The 15,659-nt window shown below is 45.9% G+C and overlaps 2 protein-coding genes across 2 annotated transcripts; both read left to right on the top strand.

Moving 5' to 3' along the window:
• The first annotated feature begins 1,105 nt into the window (after positions 1–1,105).
• Positions 1,106–2,227, top strand: LOC126027670 (interferon lambda-3-like). Its single transcript, XM_049786674.1, has 5 exons — positions 1,106–1,264; positions 1,395–1,472; positions 1,744–1,887; positions 1,967–2,050; positions 2,129–2,227. Exons 1-5 carry the CDS (start codon positions 1,106–1,108, stop codon positions 2,225–2,227), a joined length of 564 nt encoding a protein of 187 aa, XP_049642631.1.
• Positions 2,228–8,072: 5,845 nt separating this feature from the next.
• On the top strand, positions 8,073–9,215 carry LOC126027673 (interferon lambda-3-like). Its single transcript, XM_049786676.1, has 5 exons — positions 8,073–8,231; positions 8,364–8,441; positions 8,724–8,867; positions 8,947–9,030; positions 9,117–9,215. Exons 1-5 carry the CDS (start codon positions 8,073–8,075, stop codon positions 9,213–9,215), a joined length of 564 nt encoding a protein of 187 aa, XP_049642633.1.
• The last annotated feature ends 6,444 nt before the right edge of the window (positions 9,216–15,659 follow it).

The raw sequence follows: 15,659 nt of genomic DNA, 5'->3' as shown, positions 1-15,659 counted from the left end.
CCTTCCTTCCTTCCTTCCTTCCTTCCTTTCTTTCTTTCTTTCTTTCTTTCTTTCTTTCTTTCTTTCTTCTTTCTTTTTCTTTCTTTTCTTTCTTTCTTTTCTTTCTTTTCTTTCTTTCTTTCTTTCTTTCTTTCTTTCTTTCTTTCTTTCTTTCTTTCTTTCTTTCTTTCTTTCTTTCTTTCTTTCTTTATTTCTTTCTTTATTTATTTCTTTCTTTATTTCTTTCTTTCTTTCTTTCTCTTTCTTTCTTTCCTGATTTCATCAACCATTCATTTTTTCTCTTTCCTTTTCTGTATTTTTTCTCTTTCTTTCTCCCTTTCTTTCTTACGTCCCATACCTAGTAGTACTCAGGGTACACTCCTGGTTCTATATTCATATCAATCCTGGTGGAATCAGGAGCCATTGGAATGCAGGTTGCCCTTGTCCATCTCTTGCTACCCAATCCCCTCCTAACAGTTCAAACATTTCTGGCCCTGAAGGCTCCCTGGATTCCCAGTTTACACGCCACATTACTCAATGGAATTCATAGCCGCTTTTGTTACACTTCTTAGTGGCACCTATTATTCTATTCCACATTGAAACCCAGAGCCAGTGTCTCTCTGACCCCCCTGAAGTTTGAGGAGCGCCATGGAATTCCTGGGGCCCCAGTCCTGAGGTCTCCCAGTCTCCTGTCATTGCAGAGTCGGTTTCACTTTCGATCCAGCTGCTCCTCTAAGGCTCCGCCGGGGACTCCCCAGTCTGGACAGACCTGTGGGGACAGACACCTGTCCTAGAGCGGGTTTCACTTTTCCTTCATCAGGACGGAATGCCCAGGGAGCCCAGGTTAAAAGATGGGGAGCCTCAGCTCAACCTCAGACACTTGCACTCGGTTCAGGATCAGGGACCCACAGAGCCTCCCTGAGCCCCACAGCAAAGCACTGACTCCCAGAAGTGAACAGTGGACAGAGCCCAGCGCCTCACAAGTACTGACTCAGGAGCCAACTGCTGCAGAAAGGGGTGTCCAGGATGAAGCCAGGTGAGTCCCCTCCATCCTGCGGGGACCCTCCCCTGCACACCCACCCTCGCTGACCTTCCCTGTGTCCTCTCAGAGATGGCCACCTTGGTGATGCTGCTGCTAGGCACCTCACTGATGACCGCAACAGGGGCACCTGCTGTCTCCCGGCCCCCCAAGGCCCTGGAGAACCCCAGAGACTGCCAGCTGGCCCGGTTCCAGTCTCTGTCCCCTCAGGAGCTTCAGGCCTTCAAGAGAGCCAAGGATGCTTTGGTGAGTGATCCTGTCCTGCTCCACTCTCCACTACTGAGGGTCCCACCTCTGGCTGTAGGTAGTGCCTCCTTCCGTGGGCTCCCCAATCCTGGGGGTCCCTTTTTCCCTTGTCTGACCAGCTATTCTGCAGGAGGAAATGCTGCAACTGAAAGGCTGGAAATGCAATGTGCGCCTCTTTCCAGGGAAGAGAGACCTGAAACAGCTACAGGTAAACTGGGGATCCCCACCTTTCTGCCTCCCACTCAGGGTTCCTCTGCCCATCTCACCTACTCTTGGCTAAACCTCCCCTCATTCCTAGCTCTCAGGGCCTATTTCTGATGGTTCCCCCAAATATCCTCTCATCTGCCAAGTTGGCTGAGCCACTCCTGCTGCCCAATGTCCCTCTGGTCAAGTATTTGTGTCTCTTGTCCCAGCTCTGTCCCCTAGGAGGGGACAGGGTCCCCTCTCTTCCTCACCATTGTCTCTCCTTGTCTCTTTAGGTATGGGAGCGACCTGTGGCCCTGGAGGCCGAGCTGTCTCTGACTCTGCAGGTCCTGGGGGCTATGGCTGAGCCATCCCTGGGGCCTGTGCTGGATCCGCCCCTGCGCACCCTGAAACTCATCCACACCCAACTCCAGGCCTGTGTGAGTTTGAGACTCCCTTAGGACCTTCCTGCCCCTCCTTGTGTCCTGCCCAGTCTCACTCTCCTTCCTCTGCCTCTAGGTGCCCCCTCAACCCACAGGGACGCCCCGCATCCGGGGTCGCCTCCAACACTGGCTGCATCGAATCCAGGAGGCATCACACAAGGTATGTGAGGGATCTCTGTGGGAGGGTAGGAGATTGGGCCCCGATGGTGATGCCTCTGACCCTGCCTGTCTTCCGCAGGAGTCCCAGAGCTGCCTGGAAGCCTCTATCACTTTCAACCTCTTCCGGCTGCTCACCCACGACCTGCGATGTGTGGCCCTTGGAGCACTGTGTGTCTGAGCTCAGCGCCGCCTCCTCCTTCAGCCTCCCGGATTTCCTTCAGACCCCCTATTTATTGCTAAATTATTATTTATATACTATTTATATATTATTGTTATTTATTTATGGAGCATCTCAACTGAACCAGAGATATTTACTTCAGTAATACTTTATTATTTTAATATGTCAATAAGTTATTAAAATATTATTTTTCTACTTTTATAAAAGCATAGAAATAAAGTGTGTAAAATTGTTCTGTGATGTATGTGATTTTATTCCCCCGTCATATATTTATTTATTTATTTATTTATTTATTGGTTTTTGGGTCACACCCAGCAGCGCTCAGAATTTACTCCTGGCTCTATGCTCAGAAATTGCTACTGGCAGGTTCGGGGTTCCAAATGGGATGCCAGTATTCGAATCACCTTCCTTCTGCATGCAAGGCAAATGCCTTACCTCCATGCTATCTCTCTACCATCCCCCTGTCATGGATTTGATCACCTCATCTCAGTAGCTCAGCCTTCAATCTACAGCCTCTCTCTGTCCAACTGGGGGTCTCACACTCATAGTAGGAAGACACTGTCTTGCTCCCAAGATGTTTTTTAATGTTTATTTAACATTAAACATCTCTGAAATCGCTTTTGTGGTTCTCTGACCAGGTTTTGGCCATTGCCACCAGAAACACATTTATTTGGTTTTTGTTGTTGCTGCCATACTCAGTAATGCTCAAGGCTTATTCACTTGAACCTCCCTGCTTGGGTGAATTGTATCTGGTTTCATGAAGGAAGGTCAGTCTGGCATGGCACACAGAGAGACCAGGAGGCCAGAAGCCACTGACTCCAGGATTCTCTCCTGCCTGGCTTGGTTTATTAATTCTTCAAGGCAACCTGCATCCTGAGGTGGAAATACAACATATGGGGTGATTTCACAATGTGGGGTTTGATTTGAGAACTGGCACTTGAACAGTGATCCAGGGAGCAGAGAAGACTCCACTGATGCTGAGTGATTTAACCCCCTGGTGGATCATCACAAATCACAGCTTCCTTGAACTGGACTGAATATTCACTAGAATATTGGTGGACATGGCGCCCATTCTAGATGGCTTCATGTTGCTCTGGTCTGGTCATTCAGCTCTCCCACAAAGGGCTTTCTCAGGTGGAATCAGGTAGTGAAGAGGAGAGAGCTATAGACTCTGGCAAAGACCCAAACACCGACACCCACAGCCTTTCTTCTACCAAAGGCACTTTGTGCAAGGACTTCGGCTCCTCAACTACAGCAGCCTATCAAGGTCACTAATGAGGTAGAAGCCAAAGGAACAGCCCCACTGAAGAGGAGCCAACAGCAGGGAGATGAGCGGGTCTCCCACCCAGATTCCAGCCAGGTACCAAAGACCTTTGGGTCCCAGGCAACTTCCGCAGCCTACCACAGAAGGTGGAAATGGAGGAGAAGATGGAGATCCAAGCCCAGCCGAAGCCCAACTGAGGAGAAGCTGCTTTCAGAACCTCCTGCAGACCCCAAGGCTGCGATGATCATGCAAGAGGGGACCCAAACTCATCGGGGTTTTGTGGGGGGGGCCTGGGGCACTTTAGGGGTGGGAAATGTGGTAAAGGCATATGTCAAAGTCATAAATCTTGACCATGATTTTTATGCTTTCCAAACGTTAATGTGCCCCGTTCCCCACCACTTGTAACCACGTCATCACACTCAGTGTCTCTGATTTCTAGTTATTTTCCTGTTAGACAGTTTCATGCAATAATAAAAATAGTATCTGGGCGGCAGTGAAAGCTGAGTGGTATTGTGTTTATCTTGCATGCGGCTGACCTCAGTTTATTCTCAGCATTTCATAGATTTCCCGAGCCTGACTGCCTGACGGGGGTGATCTCTGAGCCAAGAGTAACTCCTGAGTGCCAAGTTTTGTGGCTCAAATACATACATGCATAGATATGTGTGTGTATATATATCAAGCCGAAGTTTGATTCCTCAGCACCCCATATGTTTCTCCAATCACAACCAGGAGTAATATGGAAGCATTGCTGTGTTCACTCAAAAACAAGCAAGAATATCCTACTTCATTAAAATAAATATATTGAACCTAAAGAACACAACAGGAAGGTGCATCTACCCTGGGTCAATCCCAGGCACTCATAAGGTCCCCCAACTCAAGAAGGTGACCCCTGGCACAGACCAGGAGAACTACTGAGCACTTGGAGTGTGGCCCAAATGTCCAATGAAATCACTAAGCTCTCATAATCAATTCAAAAGGAAAAGAAGAAAAGTACTTAAAATTTAATTCAGGGAATGGAGCCAGAATTCAGCAGGGAGAATCCAGCATTTGACATGGATGAGGTGAATTAGGTTCAATCCTCGGCATCCCACATGATTCCCAAGCACTGCCAGGAATTACTCCTGAACACATCTTGGGAAATGCCTAAACACAAAACCAAACCAAAGTTTTTAAATCCACTGGAAGCAAAGGAGCCAGAGAGCCAGGGAAGGGCTTCACCAGGTGCCTTTCAGCACCTTCCCTAGGGGATCCGGCCCCTCAGTCCTGACCTTAGCTGCCTGGTGCACCCCTAAACGCTCTGAGTACTTAGAGGTGCCCGAGCACCGCTGCAGAGCCTTATTGATCCTGGAAATGTGACTCTGAGCCAAGTCCTTGGGGTTTGCTGGACTCAGTGGTCACTTACTTGGAAATATCCAGTAGGAGCCCCAGACCCCAGACAAACCTTGGGAGACCCGGTTAAGACAGGAATGATCCCATCAGTCCTGGAGCAGAATTAGTGAGCCTCGAGGTGTGAGGAGACCCCAGGAAAAGGCTGTGATGGGACCAGACATGCCACAGAGCGCAGAGGTCCTGTGGCCTGAACCAAACCCCCTTTCCCTCCTACTCCCCTCCTTCCCCTAGTCTGGGCCACACTCACACCCATCTCTGCCTCCTTCCTGTGAGGGCAGCCTTGCTGCTCCATCCTGAAGACCAGCCCTTCCTGCACCCCCTGTGCTCATCGATGCCCCCTGGACAGGTGAGAGCTGAACCCCAATCCTTAGCCACAACCCAGTTCCCAGTGACCTCCCTCTGCCTGGACAAGGAGAGTCTTTGTGCTCCCACCCACAAGAGCCTCTTTTCTCCTGGCCATGAGGTCAGTAGGGGAACAGGGGTCCACTCTCATGTGGGGCTTCTCCATCTCCTTTCTTCTCTCCCTCCTTTCCTTCTTTCCTTTTGTAAAACCTCTTTTCTTTCCTGTTTTCTTTCTATTTCCATTCTTCCTCTCTCCCTTTCTTTTTATATCTCTCTCTCATTTTTTTTTTGGTTTTTGGGCCACACCCAGTGACCTTTTCATATCTCTATTCTTTGCCCTTTCCTTCTTTTATGTTTACTTCCTTCCTTCCTTTCCTTTTTCTTTCTTCCTCTTTCCTTTCTTTCTCTCTTCTTCCTTCCTTTTTTACTCCCTCAATTATTTATTTTTTCTTTCTTTTCTCTTCATATCTCTATTCTTCACCTTTCTTCTATTTTCTTTTTCTTCCTTCCTTTCCTTTCTTCCCCTTTTCTTTCTTTCTTTTTCACTCCTTCAATCAATTATTCATTTTTTCTTTTCTTTCTCTTCATCTCTATTTTTCACCCTTTCCTTCTTTCTTCTTCTTCTTCTTCTTCTTCTTCTTCTTCTTCTTCTTCTTCTTCTTCTTCTTCTTCTTCTTCTTCTTCTTCTTCTTCTTCTTCTTCTTCTTCTTCTTCTTCTTCTTCTTCTTCGGTTTTTTTTCGGGCCACACCCGTTTGATGCTCAGGGGTTACTCCTGGCTAAGGGCTCAGAAATTGCCCCTGGCTTGGGGGGACCATATGGGACGCCAGGGGATCGAACCTCGGTCCTTCCTTGGCTAGCGCTTGCAAGGCAGACACCTTACCTCTAGAGCCACCTCGCCAGCCCCATTTCTTCTTCTTTTTTTTTTTTAATACATTTTTATTGTGACCAAAGTGCATTACAAGTCTTTCACAGAATTATTTATGGTACATAGTGACAATGAATAAGGGGCATTCGCACCACCAGTGTTGTCCTCCCTCCACCCCTGTTCCCAGCATGTATCCCATATCTCCTTCCTTTACCCCCCAGAATACTAGTGTAACTGGTCTCCACTTTACAGCTTGTTGTAGATTGAGTACCTATTCTGTTGTCGTTGGAGATAAAAAGGATAAGAAAAAAGGAAGAAAAATTTGGTAGCAACCACCAAAAAAAGAAAGAAAAGAAAAAAAGAATGAGGGAAGAAAAAAGAAAAGAAAAAATGCACCCGGCAAAGGAAAAAAATAAAAATTTAAAAATTTTTTAAAAATCACCAAATAGGGGCTAGAGAGATAGCATGGAGGTAAGGCATTTGCCTTTCATGTAGAAGGTCATTGGTTCGAATCCCAGTGTCCCATATAGTCCCCCGGGCCTGCCAGGAGCAATTTCTGAGCTTGGAGCCAGGAGTAACTCCTGAGCACTGCCGGGTGTGACCCAAAAACCAAAAAAAAAAAAAAAAAAAAAAAAAAAATCACAAAATAATAACCACAAGAGTGAAAAACAGAGAGAGAAGAAAAATAAAATCAAAAACTAACAAATTAAAACAAGACAAGTAAAAGAAAGGGTGCTGGAGTGGCAGGGTTTGGCATTTCCCCCACTTTTTTCTTTTTCTTTCTTCCTTTCTTTCTCTCTCTTATCTTTCTTTCTTTTTCTCTTTCACTTTGTCTTTCTGTCTTTCTCTCTATTTCTTTCTCTGTTTTCTGTCTTTCATTCTCTTTTTCTTTCTCCTTCCTTCCTTTCTCCTTCCTTCCTTTTTCCTTCCTTCCTTCCTTCCTTCCTTCCTTCCTTCCTTCCTTCCTTCCTTCCTTCCTTTCTTCCTTCCTTCCTTTCTTTCTTTCTTTCTTTCTTTCTTTCTTTCTTTCTTTCTTTCTTTCTTTCTTTCTTTCTTTCTTTCTTTCTTTCTTTCTTTCTTTCTTTCTTTCTTTCTTTCTTTCTTTCTTTCTTTCTTTCTTCTTTCTTTCTTCTTTCTTTCTTGATTTCATCAATCATTCATTTTTCTCTTTCCTTTTCTGTATTTTTTTCTCTTTCATTCTCCCTTTCTTTCTTACGTCCCATACCTGGTAGTACTCAGGGTACACTCCTGGTTCTATCAATTCTGGTGGAATCAGGAGCCAATGGAATGCAGGTTGCCCTTGTCCATCTCTTGCTACTCAATCCCCTCCTTACAGTGCAAACATCTCTGGCCCTGAAGGCTCCCTGAATTCCCAGTTTACACGCCACATTACTCAATGGAATTCAAAGCCGCTTTTGTAACACTTCTTAGTGGCACCTATTATTCTATTCCACATTGAAGCCCAGAGCCAGTGTCTCTCTGACCCTCCTGAAGTTTGAGGAGCGCCATGGAATTCCTGGGGCCCCAGTCCTGAGGTCTCCCAGTCTCCTGTCATTGCAGAGTCGGTTTCACTTTCGCTCCAGCTGCTCTTCTGAGGCTCCGCCGGGGACTCCCCAGTCTGATCAGACCTGTGGGGACAGACACCTGTCCTAGAGCGGGTTTCACTTTTCCTTCATCAGGACGGAATGCCCAGGGAGCCCAGGTTAAAAGATGGGGAGCCTCAGCTCAGCCCCAGACACTTGCACTTGGTTCAGGCTCAGAGACCCACAGATCATCTTGAGCACCACAGCAGAGCACTGACTCCCAGAAGTGAACAGCGGCCAGAGCCCAGCACCTCGCAAGTACTGACTCAGGAGCCAACTGCTGCAGAAAGGGATGTCCAGGATGAAGCCAGGTGAGTCCCCTCCATCCTGCGGGGACCCTCCCCTGCACACCCACCCTCGCTGACCTTCCCTGTGTCCTCTCAGAGATGGCCACCTTGGTGATGCTGCTGCTGGGCACCTCACTGATGACCGCAACAGGGGCACCTGCTGTCTCCCGGCCCCCCAAGGCCCTGGAGTACCCCAGAGACTGCCAGCTGGCCCGGTTCCAGTCTCTGTCCCCTCAGGAGCTTCAGGCCTTCAAGAGAGCCAAGGATGCTTTGGTGAGTGTCCCTGTTCCACTCTACTCTCCACTTCTGAGTGTTCTACCTCTGGGTGCAGAAAGTGCCTCCTCCCGAGGTCTCCCCAACCTTGGGAGGGGGCCTGTTCCCCTTGTCTGACCAGCTGCTCTGCAGGAGGAATTGCTGCAACTGAAAGGCTGGAACTGCAGTGGGCGCCTGTTCCCTGGGAAGAGAGACTTGAAGCAGCTGCAGGTGAGCTGGGGATCCCACCTTGCCTGAGTCACCCCCTTTCTGCCTCCTGCTCAGATTCCTCCCCAGCCCATCCCACCTACTCTTGGCTAAACCTCCCCTCATTCCTAGCTCTCAGGGCCTGTTCTGATGGTCCCCCCAACTCTCCTCTCACCTGCCAATGGCTGAACTATTCCTGCTGCCCGATGGCCCCTCTGGTCCAGTGGCCTGTTTTCCATGTCCCCGCACCTTCCCCAGCCCATTCCCTCCCTCCCTCACCCCTCATCTCTCTCCTTGTCTCTTCAGGTATGGGAGCGACCCGTGGCCCTGGAGGCCGAGCTGTCTCTGACTCTGCAGGTCCTGGGGGCCATGGCTGAGCCATCCCTGGGGCCTGTGCTGGACCCACCCCTGCACACCCTGAAACTCATCCACATCCATCTCCAGGCCTGTGTGAGTTTGGGGCTCCCTTAGGACCTTCCTGCCCCTCCTTGTGTTCTGCCCAGTCTCACTCTCCTTCCTCTGCCTTCAGGTACCCCCTCAGTCCACAGGGACCCTTCAGCCCCGGGGTCGCCTCCAACACTGGCTTCAGAGGCTCCAGGAGGCACCACACAAGGTATGTGAGCATGAGGGACCTCTGTGTGGGGGGCAGGAAATTGGACCCCAGTGGTGATGCCTCTGACCCTGCCTGTCCTCCACCAGGAGTCCCAGAGCTGCCTGGAAGCCTCTGTCACCTTCAACCTCTTCCGGCTGCTCACCCACGACCTGCGATGTGTGGCCCGTGGAGCACTGTGTGTCTGAGCTCAGCACTGCCTCCTCCTGCTGCCTGCCGGATTGCCTTCAGCTCCCCTATTTATTGCCAAATCATTATTTATCGATTATTTATCTTTATTATTTATTTATTTATGGAGCATCTCCACCCAACCAGAAATATTTATTATAGTAATATTTAAATATTATTTTAATATGTCAATAAAGGCTATTAAAATGTTAATTTTCTACTTTTATAAAAGCATAGAAATAAAGTGTGTAAACTTGTTTTGAGATGTATGTGGCTTTCTTCCTCTAACCTGGATTTGGTCATCTCTTTTCCATAGAGGGCATCTCACCCATCAATCCACAGCTTCTCTCTGTTCCACTAAAGGTCTCACACTCTCTCCTAGTAGAGAACAACAGTCTCACTCCCAGGATGTCTTTTAATGTGTATTTAACGTTAAACATCTCTCAAACTGCTTTTGTGGTTCTCTGACCTGGTTTTGGCCATTCCCACCAGAAACACATTTCTTTGGTTTTTGTTGTTGCTGCCACACTCAGTAATGCTCAAGGCTTATTCACTTGAGCCTCCGGACCTCCTGGGTGAATTGGATCTGGTTGAATGAAGGAAGGTCAGTCTGGCTTGGCACACAGTGAGACCAGGAGGCCAGAGACACTCCAGGATTCTATCCTGACTGGCTTGGATTATTAACTCTTCGAGGCTACCTGCTTTAGACAAAACATGGAGGGTGATTTCACAACCTGGGAATTGATTTTACAACTGGCACTTTGACAGCGACCCAGGCACCCGAGAAGACTCCAGTGATAGTGAATGATTTGACTCTTTGGTGGTTTATCACCTTCATGGTCTCCTTGAACTAGACTGACTGTGCAATGTCCTTCACTGAAATATTGGTGAACGGGGCCCATTTTGGATGGTTTCATGTTGTTCTAGTCTGGTCACTCAGCTCACAACCACGGTCTTTCTCAAGGGGGAATCAGGTAGTGAAGAGGAGAGAGCTATAGACTGGTAAAGACCCAAACACTGACGCCCACAGCCTTTCCTCTACCAAAGGCACTTTGTGCAAGGACCTCCGCTCCCCAACTTGCAGCAGCCTATTGAGGTTACTGAAGGGGTAGAAGCCAAAGGGACAGCCCCATTGAAAGCGAACCAACAGAAGGAAGATGAGCATATTCCAACCAGCTACCAAAGGTCTTTACATCCCAGGCGACCTCAGCAGCCTACCACACAGAAGGTGGAGATAGAAGAGAAGATGGAGATCCAAGCGCAGCTGAAGCCCAACTAAGGAGAAGCTGCTTTCAGAACCTCCTGCAACTTTCTTCTCTGTTAATCTCTCAACTTATTTGCATCAAGTTACTGTGTGAAGGAAGCATCAGGCTCCATACTAGGCTCTGGAGAAAAGCAGGTCTTAAAGGGGACAAGAACAGGTTCAAGGATGGGTTCCAACATTCAAGCCAAGAATCCCACCACATTAGCCTCAAGCCTTCCACTCCTAAGAAGGAAAGCAGCTTAATGGAGGAAGAGCAAAGAATGAGTGGCCTGCCTTCCTGAAAACCGGGTATTTATTAGAAAGAACTAGACCTCACCAGGGTGGAGAAGGAATACTAAGTAGGGAGAGACTCAATAATCCAATCAGCAGTTCACACCCTTAGGTGGAAATGAATGAGTAGGGTAGGACCCAATAATCCAACAATGATGCTGATGATTAAATTGTGTGTTCTACCTGTCTAGATCATACTATTTTGTGCTATGCCTCACTGCAAACAGAAACTTTTGTATCCAATTTTAGTGCTTGAATATTGGTTTGACTAGTTCTGGTGAAATGCATAATGTTGCTAGACTTTAATAATTTTTATTTTGACCAAAGTGGATTACAAATCTTTCACAGTAATATTTTAGGTACATAATGACATTGAACCCTGGACATTCCCACCACTAATGTTGTCCTCCCTCCACCCCTGTTCCCAGCTTGCATCCCATACCCCTCCTTTGCCCCCAGGCTGCTAGTATAAGTGGTCCCCTCTGTGTCTAACTTGTTGTAGATTGGGTATCGATTCTGTTGTCATTGGCTTTGGATTTGGTGTTTAAGTCTGATTATATTTTATTTCTACACAATGTTTATATGACTGTCTGGTCTTGGTATCATTCATTATCTCCTCCTCAATTTATGAGGCAGAACAAGATGATTCACGTTGTGTGGTTCTGGGGCTAAAGAGATAGCATGGAGGTAGGGCATTTGCCTTATATGCAGAGAAGGACAGTAGTTTGAATCCCAGTATCCCATATGATCCCCTGAGCCTGCCTGGAGCGATTTCTGAGTGTAGAGCCAAGGGTAACCCCTGAGCGCTGCCAGGTGTGACCCCCCCCCAAAAAAAAAGTTATGTGGTTCTGTTTGAAGGGAAAAAAAGTGAGGGGCAAAAATCAAACAAACTAAAACCCAGGAGAAACTTCTAGAGGTTATAAATATTAATTTAAGAGAAGAAAGGGAAAAAAGAAGAAAAACATAAAAAATACAAAACAAAACAAAAAAACAGACAAACAAGAAAATAAAAATTCAGACAAAAACTCAAAAAATTTCAAAACATGGGCCCGAAGAGATAGCACAGTGTTTGCCCTGCAAGCAGCCGATCCAGGACCAAAGGTGGTTGGTTCGAATCCCAGTGTCCCACATGGTCCCCCGTGCCTGCCAGGAGCTATTTCTGAGCAGACAGCCAGGAGTAACCCCTGAGTATCGCCAAAAACCAAAAACCAAAACAAAACAAAAACAAAAAATAAATTTCAAAACGAAAAGAAAACAAAAAAAAAAGACAAACAAGAAAATAAAAATTCAAACAAAAAACTCGAAAAGCACCACAGTAATAAAGACAACAACCAAACAATAACCACGATCCTGAAATAAAAACAACAAAACAAAATAAACAAAAAAACATAAAACAACAACAACAAATTTTGTACTTCTTTTTTTTTCTTTTTTTGTAAAGGCACAGTCAATATTGGGGAGATTTAAAAGGGAATTCCCTTGACCTAAGAGATACATGTCCCCTATATTTTTCTGAGCCTCTGCAAACAATTGCCACTTAATACTGTCTTTGCTGTGCTCCTTTGACTCATCCTTAATGAAATAATATGTTATGATCAACTGTGTCAACAATACTATTGCCTTTAATGTTAAAGGAGTTACAAAAATTATGTGACTTTAGATTTCTTTGTGTACTGCTAAGAAATGTTATAATGTACTATAATCTGGGGGCTTGAGGGACAAAGTAATTGTGCATGGGTTTTGTTCTTTTTGTTTTGTTTTGTTTTGGTTTTTGGGCCACACCTGGCGGTGCTCGGGGTTACTCCTGGCTGTCTGCTCAGAAATAGCTCCTGGCAGGCACGGGGGACCATATGGGACACTGGGATTCAAACCAACCACCTTTGGTCCTGGATTGGCTGCTTGCAAGGTAATCGCTGCTGTGCTATCTCTCTGGGCCCTGTTCTATTTTTTTTAATGTTTTTGGCTGAAAATTCAAAATTAAGGTGTCAGCAAGGGGATTTCTTTTGAGAATTCTGTTTATGGGTGATTGTCTTCCCACGGTAATTTCACCTTGTCCTCTTTCTTTGCATCTTTGTCTTCATAAAATAAAAAAAATAAAATAAAAATAAAAACATCAAGGTCTTTCTTCGTCCTTGAAGCATACTGTCATGGGAATCACTACAGGCTCCATACATGCTCTTTTACTCTCCCCTAGGTCTAATAATTCTCAGCTATCCTAATGAATGTTTACCAATTACTGTGATGCTTGATTGTGTATATTTAGCAACTTATTCTCAAATTATGTCTGCAAGAATGTCCTAATGTCTTTGCCACAGAAGTCGATGGAAAAGAGTATGTTAGCAAATGTAATTTCAAACTGTATATGTATACGCAGAAATCATCTTATAATTCTGTTTAGAGAAATTTATGGAAAGAGAACTCGGATGTTCTAGGCTCTTATTACAGTGCTCAGTCTTAGGATGTTTAAGGATTTTCTAATTAAGTGCATCGACACAAAGGTTCTAATGTTTATGTTTCAGAGAAATCTATGAAAAAAGTTGGTGATATGTACAAGACATGGATATGTAAAAAGCTGATTGTTTTGAGAATGATGTATAAAATTTAACCATTGATGCTTTATTTTTACTGTACCTATGCAAAATAACAACCATTTTTATGAGTTCCTGCCTCTGGTGGAGAGCAATAAAACAAAATTGTTGTAGCCTTTCTCAATACTTTTTATGTTTTTTTTTTTGAAAAGAAGTTTGAAATTGTAAGATGGCACCCAGATATTAACAAAAAATAATGGCATTCCCCCATCCTCCTTTTTCCTTTAAACCTCTCTCTCAACCCTCCCATGCCCAGGTAAATTGGTACAGGTTTAATGAAGAAAGGTCAGTCTGGCGTGGTATACAGAGAGACCATGAGGCCAGAAGCCACTGGCTTCAGGGCTCTCTCCTGACTGCTTGGTTTATTAATTCTTCATTAAATATGATTGTCCCCAAGTGGCATGATCTGTATAATCTTTTTATCTGAGGTTTGCCTTGTTCTCAGACTATGATCTCAGAGCCCAGTTTTATCCCCAGACCTTCTCCCTCAGAGCTCAAGCTTTCAGTACCCAGACATTGGCCTCTATCAGAATGTGTTCTGGGGCTGGAGAGACAGAGCAATTGGGAAAGCCTTGGTATCTCTGCTGTCCACAGGATTTAATTTCTCGCATTTGTTCTAGTCCCTCCAAGTATTAACTGGAGAGATTCCCAAACTCAGGGTCAGGAGTAAGCCCTGATCATAGACAGGTGTGCTCTAAAAAACAAAAACAAATATTAAAGAACATGACTTTGGGGGCTGGAGCGTTAGTACAGGCCATAAGGCATCTGCCTTGCATGCACTAGCTTAGCATAGACTGTAGCTCGATCCCCTGGTGTCCCATATGGTCCCCCCAAGCCAGGAGTGATTTCTGAGAGCATAGCAAGGAGTAACCCCTGAGTATCACTGGGTGTGGCCAAAAAAACCCAAACCCCCCCCAAGACAAAACAATCCATGACTTTAGTCTGTATCTTAAAGCATGTTCCAAAATCACTTCAAATAGATAAAGCGCTCACAGTGAGACCAGATCCATGAACTACAATGAGGCAAACACAGGCGGTCTCTCTAAGGTCAGGGCTAAGATGTCTGTTATTGGACTAATGGGACCAGAGGGATAGGACAGCCAGGAGGGTGCTCTCTCTGCACCTAGCTGAACAGGGTTTGATCCTGGATACTCATATAGTTGTTCAATTCTAGAAGGACTAATCCTGAATTGGGGAAGGAATAACCACCAAGGACCTCTGTTTTGGCCCTAAGACAATCAATTGTTCTTCATGGCTTAAAGAAAGTTGTTGAGAAACCCCCTTGTTCTCAAAGCTACACCAACCTCAACTGTAATTTCCAATGCAATGAAGAGCATGAGCTTGATTGCCTGTGATATCTGTAATCGGATGTATAACAACAAAATGTATCATGGAGCCGGGGTTATACTATAAGGGACCTCAATCCTCATCTATCCCTGGTATCGCATATGGTCCCAGAACCTCCAAGGAGTTATCCTTGAGTGCAGAACCAGGTGTAACCCCTCAGCAACACTATTGGGACCTATAAAATAAAAATCTAATAAAAATCAATATAAACATAAAATAACAAAACAGAGTGGGCCCTTGTTGAGGGCCTAAAGTGGGCAGGACTGTCTGAACTGTGTATGTGCAATAAACTTTCCTCCTAATCACCTTAAAAAGCACTTCTTGGGGCCGGGCAGTAGCGCTAGAGGTAAGGTGCCTGCCTTGCCTGCGCTAGCCTTGGATGGACCGCGGTTCGATCCCCCGGTGTCCCATATGGTCCCCCAAGCCAGGAGCAACTTCTGAGCGCATAGCCAGGAGTAACCCCTGAGCGTTACCGGGTGTGGCCCAAAAACCAAAAAAAAAAAAAAAAAGCACTTCTTGATTCTTTGTATCTAGGTTTAGAGCTTGTTCATGACAACTTTTTTTTTTTTTTTTTTTTTTTTTTTTTGGTTTTTGGGCCACACCCGTTTGACACTCAGGGGTTACTCCTGGCTATGTGCTCAGAAATCGCCCCTGGCTTGGGGGGACCATATGGGACGCCGGGGGATCGAACCGCGGTCCTTCCTTGGCTAGCGCTTGCAAGGCAGACACCTTACCTCCAGCGCCACCTACCCGGCCCTCATGACAACTTTTTAATGGAGATACCCCTGCCCCCAAAATAGTCTGCTTTGCACCCAGGGCATCAGAAAAAAGGCTGATACCCAAAGCTTCCAGCACTCACAGAGTCAACAAGAAAAGGACCAGTTGGCCCATGAAACCAGGAGAGGAGATGAACTGACACTTCCTGAGGAGGATCTAAGTGTGGCCAGTGCTATGAAGCTGCTCATATCTTGTGTTGTTTTTTTTTTTGTTTCTTT

This window comes from Suncus etruscus, chromosome 14 (genome assembly GCF_024139225.1).
Source record: "Suncus etruscus isolate mSunEtr1 chromosome 14, mSunEtr1.pri.cur, whole genome shotgun sequence".
Taxonomy (NCBI): Eukaryota; Metazoa; Chordata; class Mammalia; order Eulipotyphla; family Soricidae; genus Suncus; species Suncus etruscus.
This window is presented reverse-complemented; position numbering and strand designations above follow the sequence as displayed.